Below are 16,100 nucleotides of genomic sequence, written 5' to 3'. Positions count from 1 at the left end.
TCTGTCTGGTTCCGTCCTCCTCTTCTGAAAATATTTTAACATGCTCACCTGAAAATGAAATCAGATGAGTCTCAATGGACAAATTACCCGACAAGCTAAGCTGTTCAAAACGCCAAATTATATTTATTAGCTTAACTACTGTCTTTCAGATGCAACATACGTTAACATTAGTCTTGTTTTCACAGGCTTGAACTAAAAATGCATCTAACTTAACCTTCCTTAGGTTCCTTTGTTTTGCTTTTTGCTCTCCCTCTACTTCAAACCAGTCTCTAGTTTTCCTTTACTCCTGAAACCAGCGCAGCGCACAGTAGCCAGTTTTGACAAACGTTTAACAGTTTTAAAGTTTCAAACTCTGATGATGCTTTACATTGTTTTAACATATTTATATATAAATAACTTCCTTCTGAAGGTGTGGTGGTAGTTATTTTGCCGTAGCGGTGTGCGCCACAATCAATTACATGTAGAGGAAACACTGTAATTAATGCCACTTTTAGGCAGCACAACAAAAAAAATGACACACAAACATACCAAGGCTGCTTCTCCGTTTAATTTAATAACCTGAGTGATCATGCAGTCTCTCATTGTGACCCCCCCGTAGTGATATTTGCTCACTCAATCACAACCTGTGTGTGTTGTGGTGTATAATTACATGTTCCAAGGCTGTGGAGCTGTTTTGCAACCTATTCAATACGCACTAAAACAGACCAAAGTTCTCCCTCAAGACTCAGAAACTGTTGCAATTTCACTCCCCCCCCTCACTTCCACCCTCTTGCTTGTCACACAGTCACATACTTAGGGTCTCACACTAAACACTCCACAACACGTGCACTCCCTCGGGCTCGACTTGAAACAGACACATCCAGACGGGCGGCGAGCGGTAAGCCGTTTTTTTCCCCCCCTGTCTCAGAGTCCAAAACCCAAGCCTATCTCCCCTCTGCAGAGGCAAAGAGAGGCTTTCCACCCCCTCGTCCTGTTTAGATAGCATTAGGCTCACCTACAATTACTTAAGACGCAGGCGTCTCGGCTGGGCTGCTAACCGGCTCCACCCAGCAGCCGCTCTATCAGGGGCCGGAATCGAAGCTAAATCAAGTGGCAGGAAATGAGCTTGCCAGCCTCTTTTTTTTTCTCTCCCTATCCCTTCATGTTCTGAAATGACACTGAGCTCTTTCAATTCATTAAAAAAGTTTCAATACTGCCCACTCTCTGGACGACAGCAAACCTGGGCATGTGTGTACACTGCGTAATGGGAAATGGGAAGGGCAAAGAATAGATTGGGAGTACGTGACGACACTGCAGAGCCGGAGACGGCTTGAAACGTAAATATTAAGCTTCAGAGTCAAACTGTAAATCCTCTCCTGATATTGTGTGGTGGGAAAAATGAACACTAACAACGTCTAAATGTTGGGAGTTTTGAAATGAATAAAACATCGAGACGTATTTGTGGAGACGGGAGTCGAAGCCTGAGGCCAGATGTGAAGCTTCTCTTCGGCTCCAGCGTACTCTGCGGTCTGGAATCTCTTCCTCCTTCCTGTAACCAGAAATCAAAGCGCTGCCTATCAACAGAAAGTATACACACACGACATCCGTCTCTCTGTGAGATCCAACATTTATGAAGGCACATTATAAAGCAGAGGCTCACCCTCAAAAGTGAAAAATGGATGCAGCTCAGCCTAGCTGGTTAGCTTTGGCCCTAATTATGTTCTACCGCTTTTTGACCGAGGCATTTCCAACGCTTCCCGGACTGGTTCAAAGGATTCCCCCTCGCCCCCCTTCTCTCTCTCTCTCTCTTCTGCCCTGACAGCAAAAGAACTTGCTTACAGCGAGGAAAACTGGTTTGTGACTGGCACCAGCTCCTTTCTGTTTCCGTTTTAGAACCTAAAAAGATTCACACAGGTGTTCGCAGGCACAGCGAAACAAAAAACATCAAGGTTATCCGGAAGCTTTGTCGCCAGCAAAGGGAAAGTCTGAGTGGGCACTATCTAGACGCAAGGTGAAACTGAAACCACATGAACTCGAGCTCTTGTAACTTCCTGCCCAAAGAGCAACCAGACGCTGTAAACCAGACAAGGTTGGTACTGATGTGCAAGCACTGCTAGCTCTGCTTGCTTGGGGAAACAAACATGCCTGGAAGTCTTCATGGACAATACAAGCTTTAAAGTTGTGGTTATTTCAGCTAAACTCTTCATTTGGCAGAAAGTAGTCCTGGATAAGGCCTTCTGAGATTAGCGGCATTTCATTTCTAGAGTGACAAATCGGTGCAGCCACTGTGAGCTACTTTGTCTTTCCACTGAAAGTGTTTCAGCAAATTTAAGACTTTTAGATCCTTCTAATGCCACTTGGAATGAAATTTGAGACTGAAAAAAACTATAAATATACAGGAGGGTTGGGGGGAATCCTGCTGTATTACAAACAACAATAGCAAATGCTAACATTTCTGAGGTCTCTGTGGCTCTTCCCAGCAGCTTTGTGTTTCTGACAGTGCATATAGCTCTCTACAATCTTAACCCCACATAGTACCAAACTTAAAGGTTTTGGTTTTTTGCACAGAATGTGCATACCATTATGGGTTGGCAACAGAAGTGGCCCAACGGCAAAAAACCTAAAGCCATCCAGCCAACTGCCTTCAAATTTGCACTTATCCATGATAGATGCAAAAAAGCTAGCTAGCTACCAAAAGTATTTTAGAAGCTAGTTAGCGGTAGCCTTAACCGCATCAAGTAACAGAAAGTTGTTTGCGTGTTACCCAAAACTTGCCTGACAGAAAAGTGCTGCAAGGAAAAAAAAACCCAAAAAAACTACATAATAGATGTAATAGTCCTGCCACGACAAATTTTAATACCAGTGATTAATGTATTTCAGGCCAACTTGCATTAAAAAAAGGAAATTAAGCATTTTAAGGCCTTAATTGTAGATACAAAACTTTATGCCTTTTTCTGACATTTTAAAGGATGCACAGACATCCTGCAAATCCTTTCCACTGTCACCTCATGGTTGCTCAGGGTGAGAGGTTACTGAAAGGTCAACAGAACAATGCAATATGGTGGACCTTCATACATGGAGAACTTCTTACCCATTGGTGTTAAATGACCTACTGAATTAAACTACTGCATTTGAATCTGACAGCATGATCCAACTGGACACTTACCGCATTTTCCGCACTATAAGGCGCACCGGACTATAAGGCGCACCTTCAATGAATGGCCTATTTTAAAACTTTTTTCATATATAAGGCGCACCGCATTATAAGCGCATAGAATAGATGCTTCAGTTTGGGTTGCAGATTTGTACTCCATTATTACACATCCACATTTGTAAAGAAGTGGTCCCCCGAGTACTTTATATAGTAGTCTGCCCCAGTCATTGTTTCACTTACGGTGTTGCTATATTGTGCCCAACTGCTTTCTGGGTAACACCACCACAGTCTCTGTCTCTCTTCCCTCGCCCCTCCCGCCCTGGCTTTAAATGTATTATCAAACTTTATTAACAAACCAGCGTTCTGACAACTATCCCAGCATGCAACGCGCACTTCCTTTATGGGGGAAAATGAAGTCGGCGGCTGCTAACTGTAGTTGCTAGACCTGTTGTGGCTCAATATTGGTCTATATATAAGGCGCACAGGATTATAAGGCGCACTGTCAGCTTTTGAGGAAATTGAAGGTTTTTAGGTGTGCCTTATAGTGCGGAAAATACGGTAATCTTCAACTCTATGACAGGGTAAAAATAAAAACTTAATATGGAGAAGTTAATACTTCCTCTTGTGATGGTGACGTTAAAAACAATAATACACGCCGAGTCATGTAGATCCTTCTGTAAGATCTTCTGACAGCCTGTAAACAGCAGGTAGTCACCTGGTCAAAGGTCAAAAATCAGGGGCTGAAACGATTTATCATATTAATTGTGATGAATCAATTATTGGAACAATCCCCAACTAATTTAGTAATCGATTAATCATTTACTGAAGTATAGAAAATGTTGAAATAACAGTAATTACAGTAACAGCAATCAAGCCAAATAGAAATAATTTGCTACCCAATTATTCAGTAAATCAAAAAAAAAAAAATTATATATATATATATCTCAACAGATCAGCCCTACACTGCACTGATGTTAAGAAGAAAGGGCTGAGCTTTTCACATGTTGATATTTTTAACTCCAGATGCTACAAATGATCAAGTATTCACTAAAGGAGTGTTTTATTGCATCTTAAGACAAAAAGTTCTTACTTATTTATTTGTATCCATTAATGTTTTCTAATATTGCATAAAAGTGCTTAAATGAAAAGTCAGCAGGATGTACCAATTTTTTAATCCTATTAATAGTCGGAATAACAGTTGATAGAATAATCAATAACTGAAATAGTCATTAGTTGCAGTTATTAAAAGCAGGCAGCTCTACAGAACACTCAGGCTACAGTATATCACATTATGCTGTATGAGAATGAATAGCACAAATGGTTTTTATTATGCTATTGATCAAATTGTACCCAACTACAAGGCAACAGTAATGAACTTGCTTAGCAACGACCAGAAAGAGCCAAACAGCCTAAAACATTAACTCATTATTAAGCCACACACCTGCAGTGACATTTCACACTTTCCCTTAAAACATGCGTCATCTTCAAGGAGCACCATAAAAATCCAACATCAATTCATTCAATGGATTTTTACCCTAAATAAACCAGGCTCGGTTAATTTAAAGACTCGTCTTTCTCTCATTCAGCCCTTTGTCAAGAGAAGAAAGCTAAGAGTCGGGTCAGACGGGCATAATTGCCAGCGCATTATCAAGGAGCTGGAAAAGCCAGCACTTACCTGCCATTTATCAGTTCATTCACACGTCCATTTATACAACTCTAATGGCTCTCACATGACTATCAAGTACCTCTCATGCGACTTCGGGGTGTGAATTGTTCTCGAGAGTTGGAGCGCCAGAGAAAGTTGCCCCCCCTACCCCCTCCAGCACCCATTCGCTCGGCATAGTCGATAAATACCAGGAGCACAAGAGCAGCTCCAGAAGTTTCCATTCAGCTCAGATTAATAAATGTTCCATTACCTGACCTGCTGAGGACCCTCCAAAGGGAGGCCGGGTGGGTCAACAACACGCTAAGCAAGCACCCAGTCAGTTACTGTTACAAAGATTTAAGAAAAAATAAATAAATAAAACACTTCAACAGCTTCTTGTACGACAAACCTTAGTCCATTCAACAAGAACCAGCTGACTTAGCCGCTGCTATGACAACTGCGGGTCACAGAGGAGGAAACTAAATTTGAGTTTAAATGTCACAACTTCTCTCTGACAGTTGGGAGATGGTGAAACGGCTCCTGTGCCGGCGCGGGCCGCAGCTTGTTGACAAAGGCTGGATTTAACGCTCAATAACCCTCACCTTGGCGACAGGAAAACCTAAAGCAGGTGTGCAAGCAGAGAACCGTATTCCAACTACACAGCGTCCGCCAATGTTTACGACAAAAATCACCATAAAAACAGGGAGGGGAAGAAAAGGGGGGTTCTCTCCCGCCATCACGGGAAAGAATTGGCGGTTGTTGCTGCGCGACTCACATGCTGGGGGTTAATTGAGGTGGACGGTCCAAATCATAACACTAAATGGCTTTAAAGCGACACTTATTTCCACCGGCAGAGCGTGAAGGTCACGACTGCTCTCGTGAGCGGACTCACCCCGGGCTCCCCCCTCCCTCCTCTCTCCCTCCAGGACCCACACAGGCTCTCTGCTGGCAGCGCTCAGAGACTCCTGCCAGGGTTATTCGGTTATTAGGTCTAGGCACAAATACGCCGCTGAGATCAACTCGCGGCCGGCTGCACGACGGCAACAGTTGCTGGTGGCGAATCCGTGCCAAGATAATTACGATGAGCAATTATGATGTCTTGCGACGGCTTAGTTGTAGTTAAACTTTATCGCACTTTGTGCCATTACAGCTACAAATGACTACACTTGGATTTTATGACAAACAAATATGGTTTTCCTCTTGATTTCAGCCTCCAAAGACTTTTGTTGTGTGTTTTACCAACTTTGGAGGCTGATTGTTTCCCGCTGGTCTTGGCAAAGTAGGTCGAGGTCAGCTGGGTTGGATGGAGAGAATCTGAACAAGAGTTTGTCCAGCCAGTATTCATCTCTGTCTGGTTGGGAATATTTAACCATCTCGCCATTTGATTCAAAATTGAATTTTGATTTATAAAGATTACTCATGATTTCTGCTTCAATCCACAGGTGTGCAGTCTGTTAAAATACCTAAATGCAAACTATAAAGTCCTTACGAAGACAAACATTTAAGAAAAATCTAAAATAAACCATTTTTAGTGTGGTGGGGGCGCAAGTAAAGCCTGGTGACACACCAGGCTTATAACACACTGGGTCTTGCTTCATCACATAAAATATGTTGAATTTGAGGTTTTACCATGTCAAAATGTAACAAACAAAGGAAAATAGATATAAAAATAGTAAAAAATAGATACAGAAAAACAAAACAAAAAAAGACACAATCCAGCCTAAGTTCAGAGTCTATAAATTGTCACTTCTGTTCGTTTCTCTCTAGCAACTTGTGGAGGGCTAAGCAAATGCGAAGCTGTGAGCATGATAGCTGGATGGATGGTAGAGCTGCCAAGCGCCTGCATTTGTTGAAAGAGCCCGATGCTGCGACTACGCCCGGATCCGACCGAGCAACTGCAGTTCAGCTGTGGCTTCAAACAGCATCTCTAATGCATCTTTTCTGACATCTTACTGTTGGCAGGCGGCTTCAGAACATGACAGCTTTTTACCAGCTCATCCACAGATCCAGATAGGGAATCTCTAATAAGAATCTAACAACCGGCAAACTGGCTGGGGTTTTTTCTTTTTTGCCCCCAAAAAATAAGCAATTAAAAGGCGAGGCACACACTGGGTTTGCGTTCACAGACGCACTTCTTAACAGATGTGCCTCTTGACAAATATAATAAGAGGCATATTAGAGAGGCTTGACTACATTTCACTAACAGATGGGCATTTATTCCAGGTTGCATTTGCAGAAGTTATTTTTTGCCATATGGAGGTAGAGTGACTCTATAACTATCCTGACACAGTCAAGAAGGTGGTTCACTCAGAGACAACTAGTCCCGTTAAAAACAACTTCCACACTACATTAGTGAACCGTCTCACGGTTTTTAAGCTCTGAAGTAGTGAACTGGGGGCTTTTTTATGCTTTCAATAGAAAAAAGGGATTTACAGATTCCAAGATGGTCTGTAATAATCTTCACAATGGTACACTTAAAGATTACAGTCAAATATTTTACTTTTTTGAACTACAAATGACCAAATACTGCCCAGATTCAGAGATACAATCCATGTTCAAAGCTAGAGTGATGTCAACAGACCATTAAACTAGGAAACAAACACTGAAAACTAGGGTTTTTTTTTGTGATTTTCAGTTTAACGTTAAGGTTTGCTTAGCCAAAAAATGTTTTGTAGAGTAGTTATGAGTACAAAATAATTCAATTTAGCTAGAATAAGAATTTCAGAGAGGAAAAACAAAGGGAATGCTGTAAACTGGATGCCAACGTAGCCATCTTTTAGCCAATTGTGATGAGCAGCTTTATTATTTCATTTCCCTAGATGAAGTCTCGTCAACTGCAACTGGAGAGTTCAGCACTTATGAGAATTTTGCTGTACACAATATTGTTCAACTATATAAATAATACTCCATTTTTCAAAAATTGAATGATAATGCAATGCATTCTTTTGACCAAAGTCGGTAATATAGCTGGTCGTCTTGCTTGTTTAATGCAGAAGAAATGTACTTGGAGGGAGTCAAAATGTCTGGGTAAAAAGGCATCAAGAAACACAAACTAAGTTCTTTTACTACCAAAAGCAGCAACTCTAGCAAGACTAATGTTTTTCCTTTAAAAAATGTAAGTATTGTTTGGATGAAAATACTAAATTTAATGTTTCTGTTTTTACAACAAACTATGTTTACAAGGAACCAAAAGCAGGAAGACAAGAGTCACATCATCAGCACAGCATTGCCTTACTTGGTAAATACCTACAGGAGACCGTAAAGTACCGAGAAAGGATACAAGAAGTCCTGTTTGCACCATCATAAAGGTGGTGCTATTCAAATGTGGATCCAGATCCAGAAACATAGCAAATAACACTCCCTATTTCAGTTCTCAACATGTGTTACATCTCAAAGGAGCACACTGATGCATCATTTAGTAGGTTGTGATATTTTGTTCTGAAACTGTGAGTGTGCCAGATACAGTCCGGCAACTGTATCTGACCAGTTGGAAGGACTTTAAGTGGAGGCTAAAGCTAACAGAGAGATGGGAGAAAAACAAAGTGATTGCAATCTATACTGTCATCAACAATAATATTGCAATCCAATGTAGGATTGCAGCTAATGATTATTTAAGTAACATTATTCAGATGATTAATAGATTAAATGGATAAAAGGATTTTTTATTTATGTAACCACGTCAACCTTATTTTTTTTACACAATATTAGAAATACATTAAAAGATCAAATAAGAAAATAATTAAACAACTTTTTTGAAAAAGAAAAAAAAAATGTGTTTCCTAAAATGTGATAAATGTTGTATGCATTTATCATTTGCAGCAAAGGATGCATCTACAGCTAAAAAATATATATATTACTGTCAACTAATCTGTTTATTTTGGATTCATTTTAATAGCAAAAGGTGTTTGTTTTTTTTCATAATCGATTAATCACAATCGAGTCGATTAATCATTTCAGCTCTGATCAAGTGATTTCCTAATAACATGCAGTGCAAATTTGATTTGAAATTCAAAAAGTACTTTATTGATCCCAAAGGGAAATTAAATGTTGCGACTCATAAATTAATGTTTTCTTCAAAGAGCAACGGACGTTGATAGAAAGTATGTAGTCTACAGCAGTCTGATATTCCAATTATGTAGATTCCTACTTCGGGGAAAATTTAAACCATCTATGAAAAAACAAAGTTTAACTCAATGAGTAGAAAAAGTGTGTGAAACGCCACTTGTGAACGGTCTTCTTGGACAGCAACATTCTCATACCTGTTAGAGGTGTAATGAGATCACTCACAGTGGGATTAGTTACCAAATCCTGCCTCCAGCTCTCTACTATCGACTCCACGACAACACAAGTGCTGAACAAACCTATGACCTGCCTCCTGCGTGCCTTCTGGCCCCGCACATCTACAGCTCCATGAAGATGACAAATCTGACAGGCCGGCAGCATTTACAGCAAAAATCATGACACGGACGAATAAAAGGACAAACAGGCCGTTCCCTCCCTACGGCACAGAGGTTGTTGCTCTCTCGGAGAAATCAATAAGCTCCAATGATTAAACTTGAAATGGTGCATCGGTTGGAAGGGTCTGGCCCGGGTTCACAAAGCGGCGGGGAGACAATGCTCCCTGACTTTTTTTTCTTTTGTGGAACGTCAGCAGCTGAGTCTTGCGAGTGAGGAGGCGTTGACGGATGCGAGGCAGCCGAGCCGAAGCATCGATCAAACGCGCGGGCCCGTGCCGACCCAGGCAGTTGCCAGAAACAGAACTTCAGCACATTTGGTCCATTTAATGTCGAAGACGAGCAGTGGTCCTGCTGTGCACAAATCCCTGGCTTGTGATCCCATTTTCACCTTTGATGCATCTTTTTATTCTGCTGTGCTTAGCCGACAGCTGAAATGACTTAAAAAAAAAAAGTTTGGTAAACTCAAGTTATTGCTGCCACATTGGGCAATATGCGTTTTCTAACGTAAGCTGGGACAGTGTGGGGTCAACAACTCTGTTTGTCCCTCTGTGGAAATACGGCAAGCACACTTTGTCCTTCCTGGGCTGAACGTCTGACGAAAGACCGGCCTTTTGTTGTTTCCGTCAGTCGGGCCGTTATCTCCGTCCTCAACTCGCCTTGAAGTCTTTACAACAGGAACCTGCAGCCAGGGTTTTGGCCCGAGTCCGAACCATAAGAGGGCTTATTATTAAAAGGAAGTGTAGTTTACGGTTCCAGCATTCAAGCCGCCAGACAAACTGCTGACGCTTTTGAACGTTCCATAAACAGCACTTACTATAAGTCTATGGCATTTAATAATAATAAAAAATGTTGAAATGGTTTGTTTACAGGAATGAAATTGAAGGAGGAAGGGGCAAAGTGTTGGCAAACTGGTCAAAGTCACTTGAGTTGACTGATGCATGTTAAATGTGTAATCTTGTGACATTTTATGGTATTTTTTATGAATATTTTGGAGCCAAAGTGAATAAAGAGTAATCAAAGCAGTGATTTAACACATTTCCATAGATCTATTTGTTGTTCTTATAGAAAATTAAGCTTAGGTAATAGGATTACATCCCATTATTAAAATTCATATTTCAGTTTATTGTGTTTTCTGAGGCATTTTATTTGCACAGAGTTCCAAGTCTGACATATCAGATTGAAATTCCCCTAAAACTTAAAATTAATACTGCCGTCATAAGAAATATTACTTTTGTAGCACACATTTGATAACCAAGAGTGTAAATTTTTTGTATTGTCTTATCATTTTTTGTGAAACTTTTGTATTAGAATAAGAATTTTCCTTTCTTGTTGTCTCGATAAATTTTAAATAATTTTGTTTTGACTAACAAAAATATGATTTTTTTTAAAAACTATTTTCTTCACTATTCAACAAGAACCTCAATAACTAGCATCAAATTTGAAAATATCATTTTTCAAGAGTGTTATTTGTGTTTGTGGAAATGATTGCTGTGCTATGCTTTCATAGCCACACAGTTACCTAAAAAAGATACTTTTTCATCATCATTTTTATTTTTAATCACAATAGCACCCGGAAAAATTATAAAATTCTAAGTCCACCCTTATTTCTAACAAATGTTTCCACATATTCAGCATAAACTGCTTTTTTTCCCCTCTTGAAATTGTTAATACAAACCTTGATAACAAATAAGTAATCAAGAAACACCAATGGTTTACTGCTGAGCATAAAAGGGAGATCCCTCAGATGTTTTTTATGTTGGCAACTGGTTCAACTATTCAAATTGAACACACTGAATCAATAGCATCAATGTGTACTTAAAAACCTAAAATCCCAACTTTGACCTTGTGACCTCAGCGTGTCGACCAATTTGGTTCCTTTTAATGTTTTGTCATCAAATCCTAACTGAAGGCAAAAATGTAGTCGCTTTAATTAAAACTATAGATTCCTCAGTATCCATTTACATAGATGCTCCTCTCTTATCTTTTAATCAACAAATAATGTACTCCCCCCCCCCGGTTTCTTATCACTAGGGAGTCAGTTCGTCTTGCACGCTTGAGGATATCGTCTCCAAGGGTTCAGATTCTGATTTCTGCTAAAATCAAAGCAAGCCAAAAGCCTCCACTCCTCCATCCTCAGGGGAGGCTTTTATTGCCAGTGTATCCCAACATCGGTTTAGTGGGAAAAAGCCTTAATTATTGGAGACAGACGATAGATACCGACTACATAAAGAGCACTTGATTAAACTGGACAAATGTGGACTGAAACAGCCATTTAAGAGCTCAAACACACACCACCATTCAAACAGCAGATTCTCCGTCATTTCTATCCAAAACTAGCTAAACATCACTTCATTCTAGGGACATACGGGGCAAGATTCACACAGTACTACCCTTCCACCACCTGTTGCTGCACATGGCCCATCAGCTGACTGAAACCTGGCTCCTACACCATTTCGAAAAAAGCAAAAAAGAAATTGATGTCGTTTATTAATCTAAACAGCATCAAATTAAAGTGTAGATTTATCAACCTCATTAACATAAATCAACCAGCCTGAAGCTGGTAATGTTTTCCCCAAGTCAAGCAGAAGATCGAAAGCAAGTGGAAATGATTAGCTTCCGAGCTACGATTTAAAATAAACAGTGGGCGCTTCTGGCTTACTAATTGCTAAAGTGGTAAATAAGCTTTAACCTCCCTGGAAACTTAGTTTTAAAAGACTATCTTTAACAAATAAATGTGCTTTGTGTGTTCTCATGCTCAGTATGAGAACTTGCTGCAAAGTTAATAACTCGGTGCAATATCTGCTGCATGAGCTGATTTCACTGTAATTAGGAATGGAACATATGTAAATTAATTTGAACCAGTCTGTAATTGGACTGAGCTGCTTATACGTTTCTATATGTAAATTGGATCTGTTTGCGGGCTGCACAGTGGGGCAGTTGGTAGAGCTGTTGCCTTGCAGCAAGAAGGTTCTGGGTTCGATTCCCGGCCCCGGTCTTTCTGCATGGAGTTTGCATGTTCTCCCTGTGCATGCGTGGGTTTTCTCCGGGTACTCCGGTTTCCTCCCACAGTCCAAAAACATGACTGTCAGGTTAAATGGTCTGTCTACATTGCCCCTAGGTGCGAGTGTGTATGTGCGTGGTTGTTTGTCCTGTGTGTCTCTGTGTTGCCCTGTGACAGACTGGCGACCTGTCCAGGGTGAACCCGCCTCTCGCCCGGAACGTTAGCTGGAGATAGGCACCAGCAACCCTCCCGACCCCACTGAGGGACAAGGGTGCAAGAAAATGGATGGATGGATGGATCCGTTTGCTACAACCATTATTAGAAGTATTTAATTGTTTATTCTTTTTACAACATTAGGAATACTTTTTTCTTTTTATGTATTTATTAAGGTTTCTTGGTTGAATTTGTTGCATTTCCAATCAAATGTTATATCTAACAGTGACGCAAAAAGTGGGTACACACTGTGTGCCAAGTATAGGGGTGCAATACTAAAGGGGGCGCTTGAATAAACGGGGCGCCAAACAAACAGCTGTTTGTTTGAAATCTCTTGGGGGGAGCTATAATGTGTCCGCATGCACCTTATTTTCAAGTCTCTCACTAATCAAAGAGTAAAAATAGTAACAAGCTACATTCTTGCAGTTTCATGGACGATTCTAAACCCAAACATGGCTCATCAGTCAGACAGGTGGCGACTCCACTGCTACGGGCTAACCCCCATCGTCTGGCCAGGAAGAAACTGAAACATCGTTAGTCCCTCCCCACTAGGCAGATCACCTTTACTACTAGGAGGGGAAAAAAATTCAGTGGAGGAGATTTCTGCCTGCATCCAGTGAGCTCGGTGATGCTGTCCAGCCAGCAGGGTAGAAACCAAGTATGCGCAACACAGCGCGGAGGGAGACTGACGGTCAACGCGTTCAAAGAGGATGGCATACTCACAGTCCAGGTGCTTCTTCTTAGGTCCGCTCACTTCGTGTGTGGTGGCTTTGCACACCGCCTTGCTGATGGCAGAGCCCGTCATGCTGTGCTGCGCCGCAGCGATCCGATCCGTAATAGACTGGCCCGACATCGCTGTTGGTTTTTTCTTCCCCCCCCCCCTCAACTCAATCAGACAGAACCACGACCCAATCAAAGGATCGGCTCCAATCCGGGACAGAACTTTAAACTTCAGACAAAGCTCCGGATCACCGCTGCTGCAAAACCGATTTGACTTAACCAGCAGTTTATCTTTGGAGATGAGTTGTCTGGGTGGCAAAAACGGGAGAAGAAGAAGAAGAAGAAGAAGGAGGAAAGTTGATTCCTTGTATTTGTGAAGTAAATAAAGCAGAAGGACGCTGTTGTGGGCTAGTGTGTGTTAGCTAATGTTTCCGTTGCAGTACTCGAACCAGGAAAGAGTCCCACAGTGGAATCTGGAAACACTTGAAATCACTTTCTGGCCACAAATAAGCATAGCTAACAGGCTGCTTCAAAACCCGAATTCTTTGTTTGAAGTCTCCAAAAGCGACAAGTCCGGGTCCGGTATGGCAGAAAAAGAAGTAATCCGTGTAAAAAGAAAAAAATTAATCAAAGCTTTGAAGAAAAAATGAAAAAAAAAAGAGAAAAACTTGAGTTCCTCCTACACGTCAACTTGTTAGCTCTGCTGTTAACGCTATCACTGCTTCCCGAGTAAAGTGCCTGTTTGGAGCCCGCTCCGGTGGGGAAAGTAAGAAGGAATTAAAGAGAGCATTATTCAAAGTTTGTCAGAGGTTACTGCAACACTGACAGCCAGGAAAAGCGCAGTTTCCCCTTCCTCCTCAAGGTGCGAGAAGCTAGCCGAAGAGCTAAAGAGATTAGCCAAGCAGAGAGCGAGCCGAGTCGAGTCGAGACGAGCGATGCCGAGCCCAGCCGGCGGACCCGGTAAGTTGAAAATGACAGCTCCTTTGGCTCGGTCCTTTCCCTTCGGAGTCCCCTGGTTCGGCTGGTGCTGTTTTCCGGATGCTACGACCACATTACCGGGTGTTTTCCCCCCCTTCAACAGTCCGGTGACGCTGTCTGGGAAGTCTCCTCACAGCTTTCTCCGCACGGACTGACTGACTGACTGCTGCTCTGCCGGACAAAATGGCAGCGTAGAATCAGCTGATCTCACAACTGAGCTGAGCCGAGCTGCGTTAAGGGTATCCCAATGAAGCTCGGAATTTATCACTCTACGCATTATAAAAGGCTAATTTAAACAATCATATTAAAACACGACAAATATTAATGCTCCTGTTTATATTGAACTTATATAAATGCTATGCAAATTGAACTTAATGGGATACATACCCAGACTAAATAAACAAACAGCACACATGAAAAATAGATAAGTTAATTGAAATGAGAATACTACATGAGCATATTGTAACTGATAAATTGATAATTTGCCTCCATATTCCTTGTGTTAATTATCCTTTTCTACCACACTAACCATTTGCATTAATTCCTCCTCTACATCCAGGGGTGTTGCTAGATAAAAAAAAAAAAAAGAAATACTGGGTCAAACAAATAAAGTTAACTTTCAATATATGTTTATTTTGAATATAAAATTCAGTATAGACATTATATCTAGGAATCTACCTTTGGAAATAATGTAATCTAAACACCTAAAAAAAAAAGAGACAAGGTGGCACATGGAAATAGATAACAGATGTCAATCATTGTTAGCTTTCCTACTGAATTCATGGATTAAACTACAGGGTTCAATTGTTCTTCAATACAACACAGCGTTTTTGTACAATTATTTACACCTTGTTTGACATTCATTCATTTATTTAATTTCTTAAAAGTTCTGAGCATTTATAGGGTATTTTTAAATAAAGCTGGCTTCAAACTTCAAAATGTCTTCAAATTGTCATTGTGTTTTTATTTTCCTACTAAAGAATCAGACTTCTTGTCATCATTTAAAATGGGTGTAAAGCATATCTTATTACTGTAATCATGTGACGGATAAAAAAATTGGATTTGAATAAAGTGGCTGGTTGAAGAGTCCACTATTAAAAAAAATATTATGCTACTCAATACATATCTAACAGCTGGAGGTTGATTCCTCTTAGAAATAAGTTGTATGATATGTCTAATCAAAAACAGAATGCACCAGCAAATATAGAAAATAATCTGATGGTAAATAGAATATATATGAATATGGTGGTATTTTTGTGGTACTTTTGCAGCTCTCCCTCCCCACTGATGCCACCCTGAGCAATAGCCCACATCCGTTATTTCAATGCAAATATCTGCTCCTGTTCCTGCCTGAGAATAATAATTGCAGACACCACATATCAAATTTAAAGCTACACAAGCAAGAACTGGAAAATGTTTTTTATGAAATGAAGCAAACGGAATGTGTTCACGATTTGTCAATCTTTTATGCCCAAAAGTGTCTTCTTAAACGACAAAATGAAAGGGAGGAAGGGAGGGAAGACAATTTTTTTGTGGAAAGTCATTATTTCCGACAGTCCTTCAACGCCTCAGAAATCTATTGGCTAAAAACTAACGAGCGAGTGAAGCTTTTGTAGCGGAATTAGCGAGACAAAACGCATCACATTTTAACATCATCTTAGTCATGACCCTTAGTCATGACGCTTATGAAGAGGAGTTAAAACTACACGCCGACTCAAAACTTGTGCTCAGTCGTCACGGACACGCAGTGCCCACGTCACGCTGAACCAGATTCCTGCCTGTCTTTAATAATTCCTCAGCTGCCTCGTCCCTGTGTGACTCCAGACTTTTGCGGAACACTGTGTGCTGAAGAAATGAGTGAAAACCCGCCGCGGCGTGCGGCGGCCCGGTGGGTCCCACTCCGGATCTGAGCGGCTGAATTAGTCAAATATCTGGCGGCATTTGACTGCGTTT

The 16,100-nt window shown here is 40.9% G+C and overlaps 1 protein-coding gene across 3 annotated transcripts in view; it reads right to left on the bottom strand.

Moving 5' to 3' along the window:
- The window catches only part of LOC103480389 (phosphatidylinositol-binding clathrin assembly protein), a 100,925-nt gene extending 86,488 nt beyond the window's left edge, over positions 1 to 14,437 (bottom strand). The window contains exon 1 of one of the 3 annotated variants that reach the window (XM_008435311.3): positions 13,173 to 14,437. In XM_008435311.3, coding sequence (XP_008433533.1) covers positions 13,173 to 13,302 — 130 coding nt within the window. In that variant the 5' untranslated portion in view covers positions 13,303 to 14,437. The remainder of the gene's footprint in view (positions 1 to 13,172) is intronic. The other 2 variants (XM_008435312.3, XM_081599617.1) reach the window with 2 other exon arrangements.
- Positions 14,438 to 16,100: the final 1,663 nt, after the last annotated feature.

This window comes from Poecilia reticulata, chromosome 18 (assembly GCF_904066995.2).
Source record: "Poecilia reticulata chromosome 18, P_reticulata-male-v2, whole genome shotgun sequence".
NCBI classification, from domain to species: domain Eukaryota; kingdom Metazoa; phylum Chordata; class Actinopteri; order Cyprinodontiformes; family Poeciliidae; genus Poecilia; species Poecilia reticulata.
This window is presented reverse-complemented; position numbering and strand designations above follow the sequence as displayed.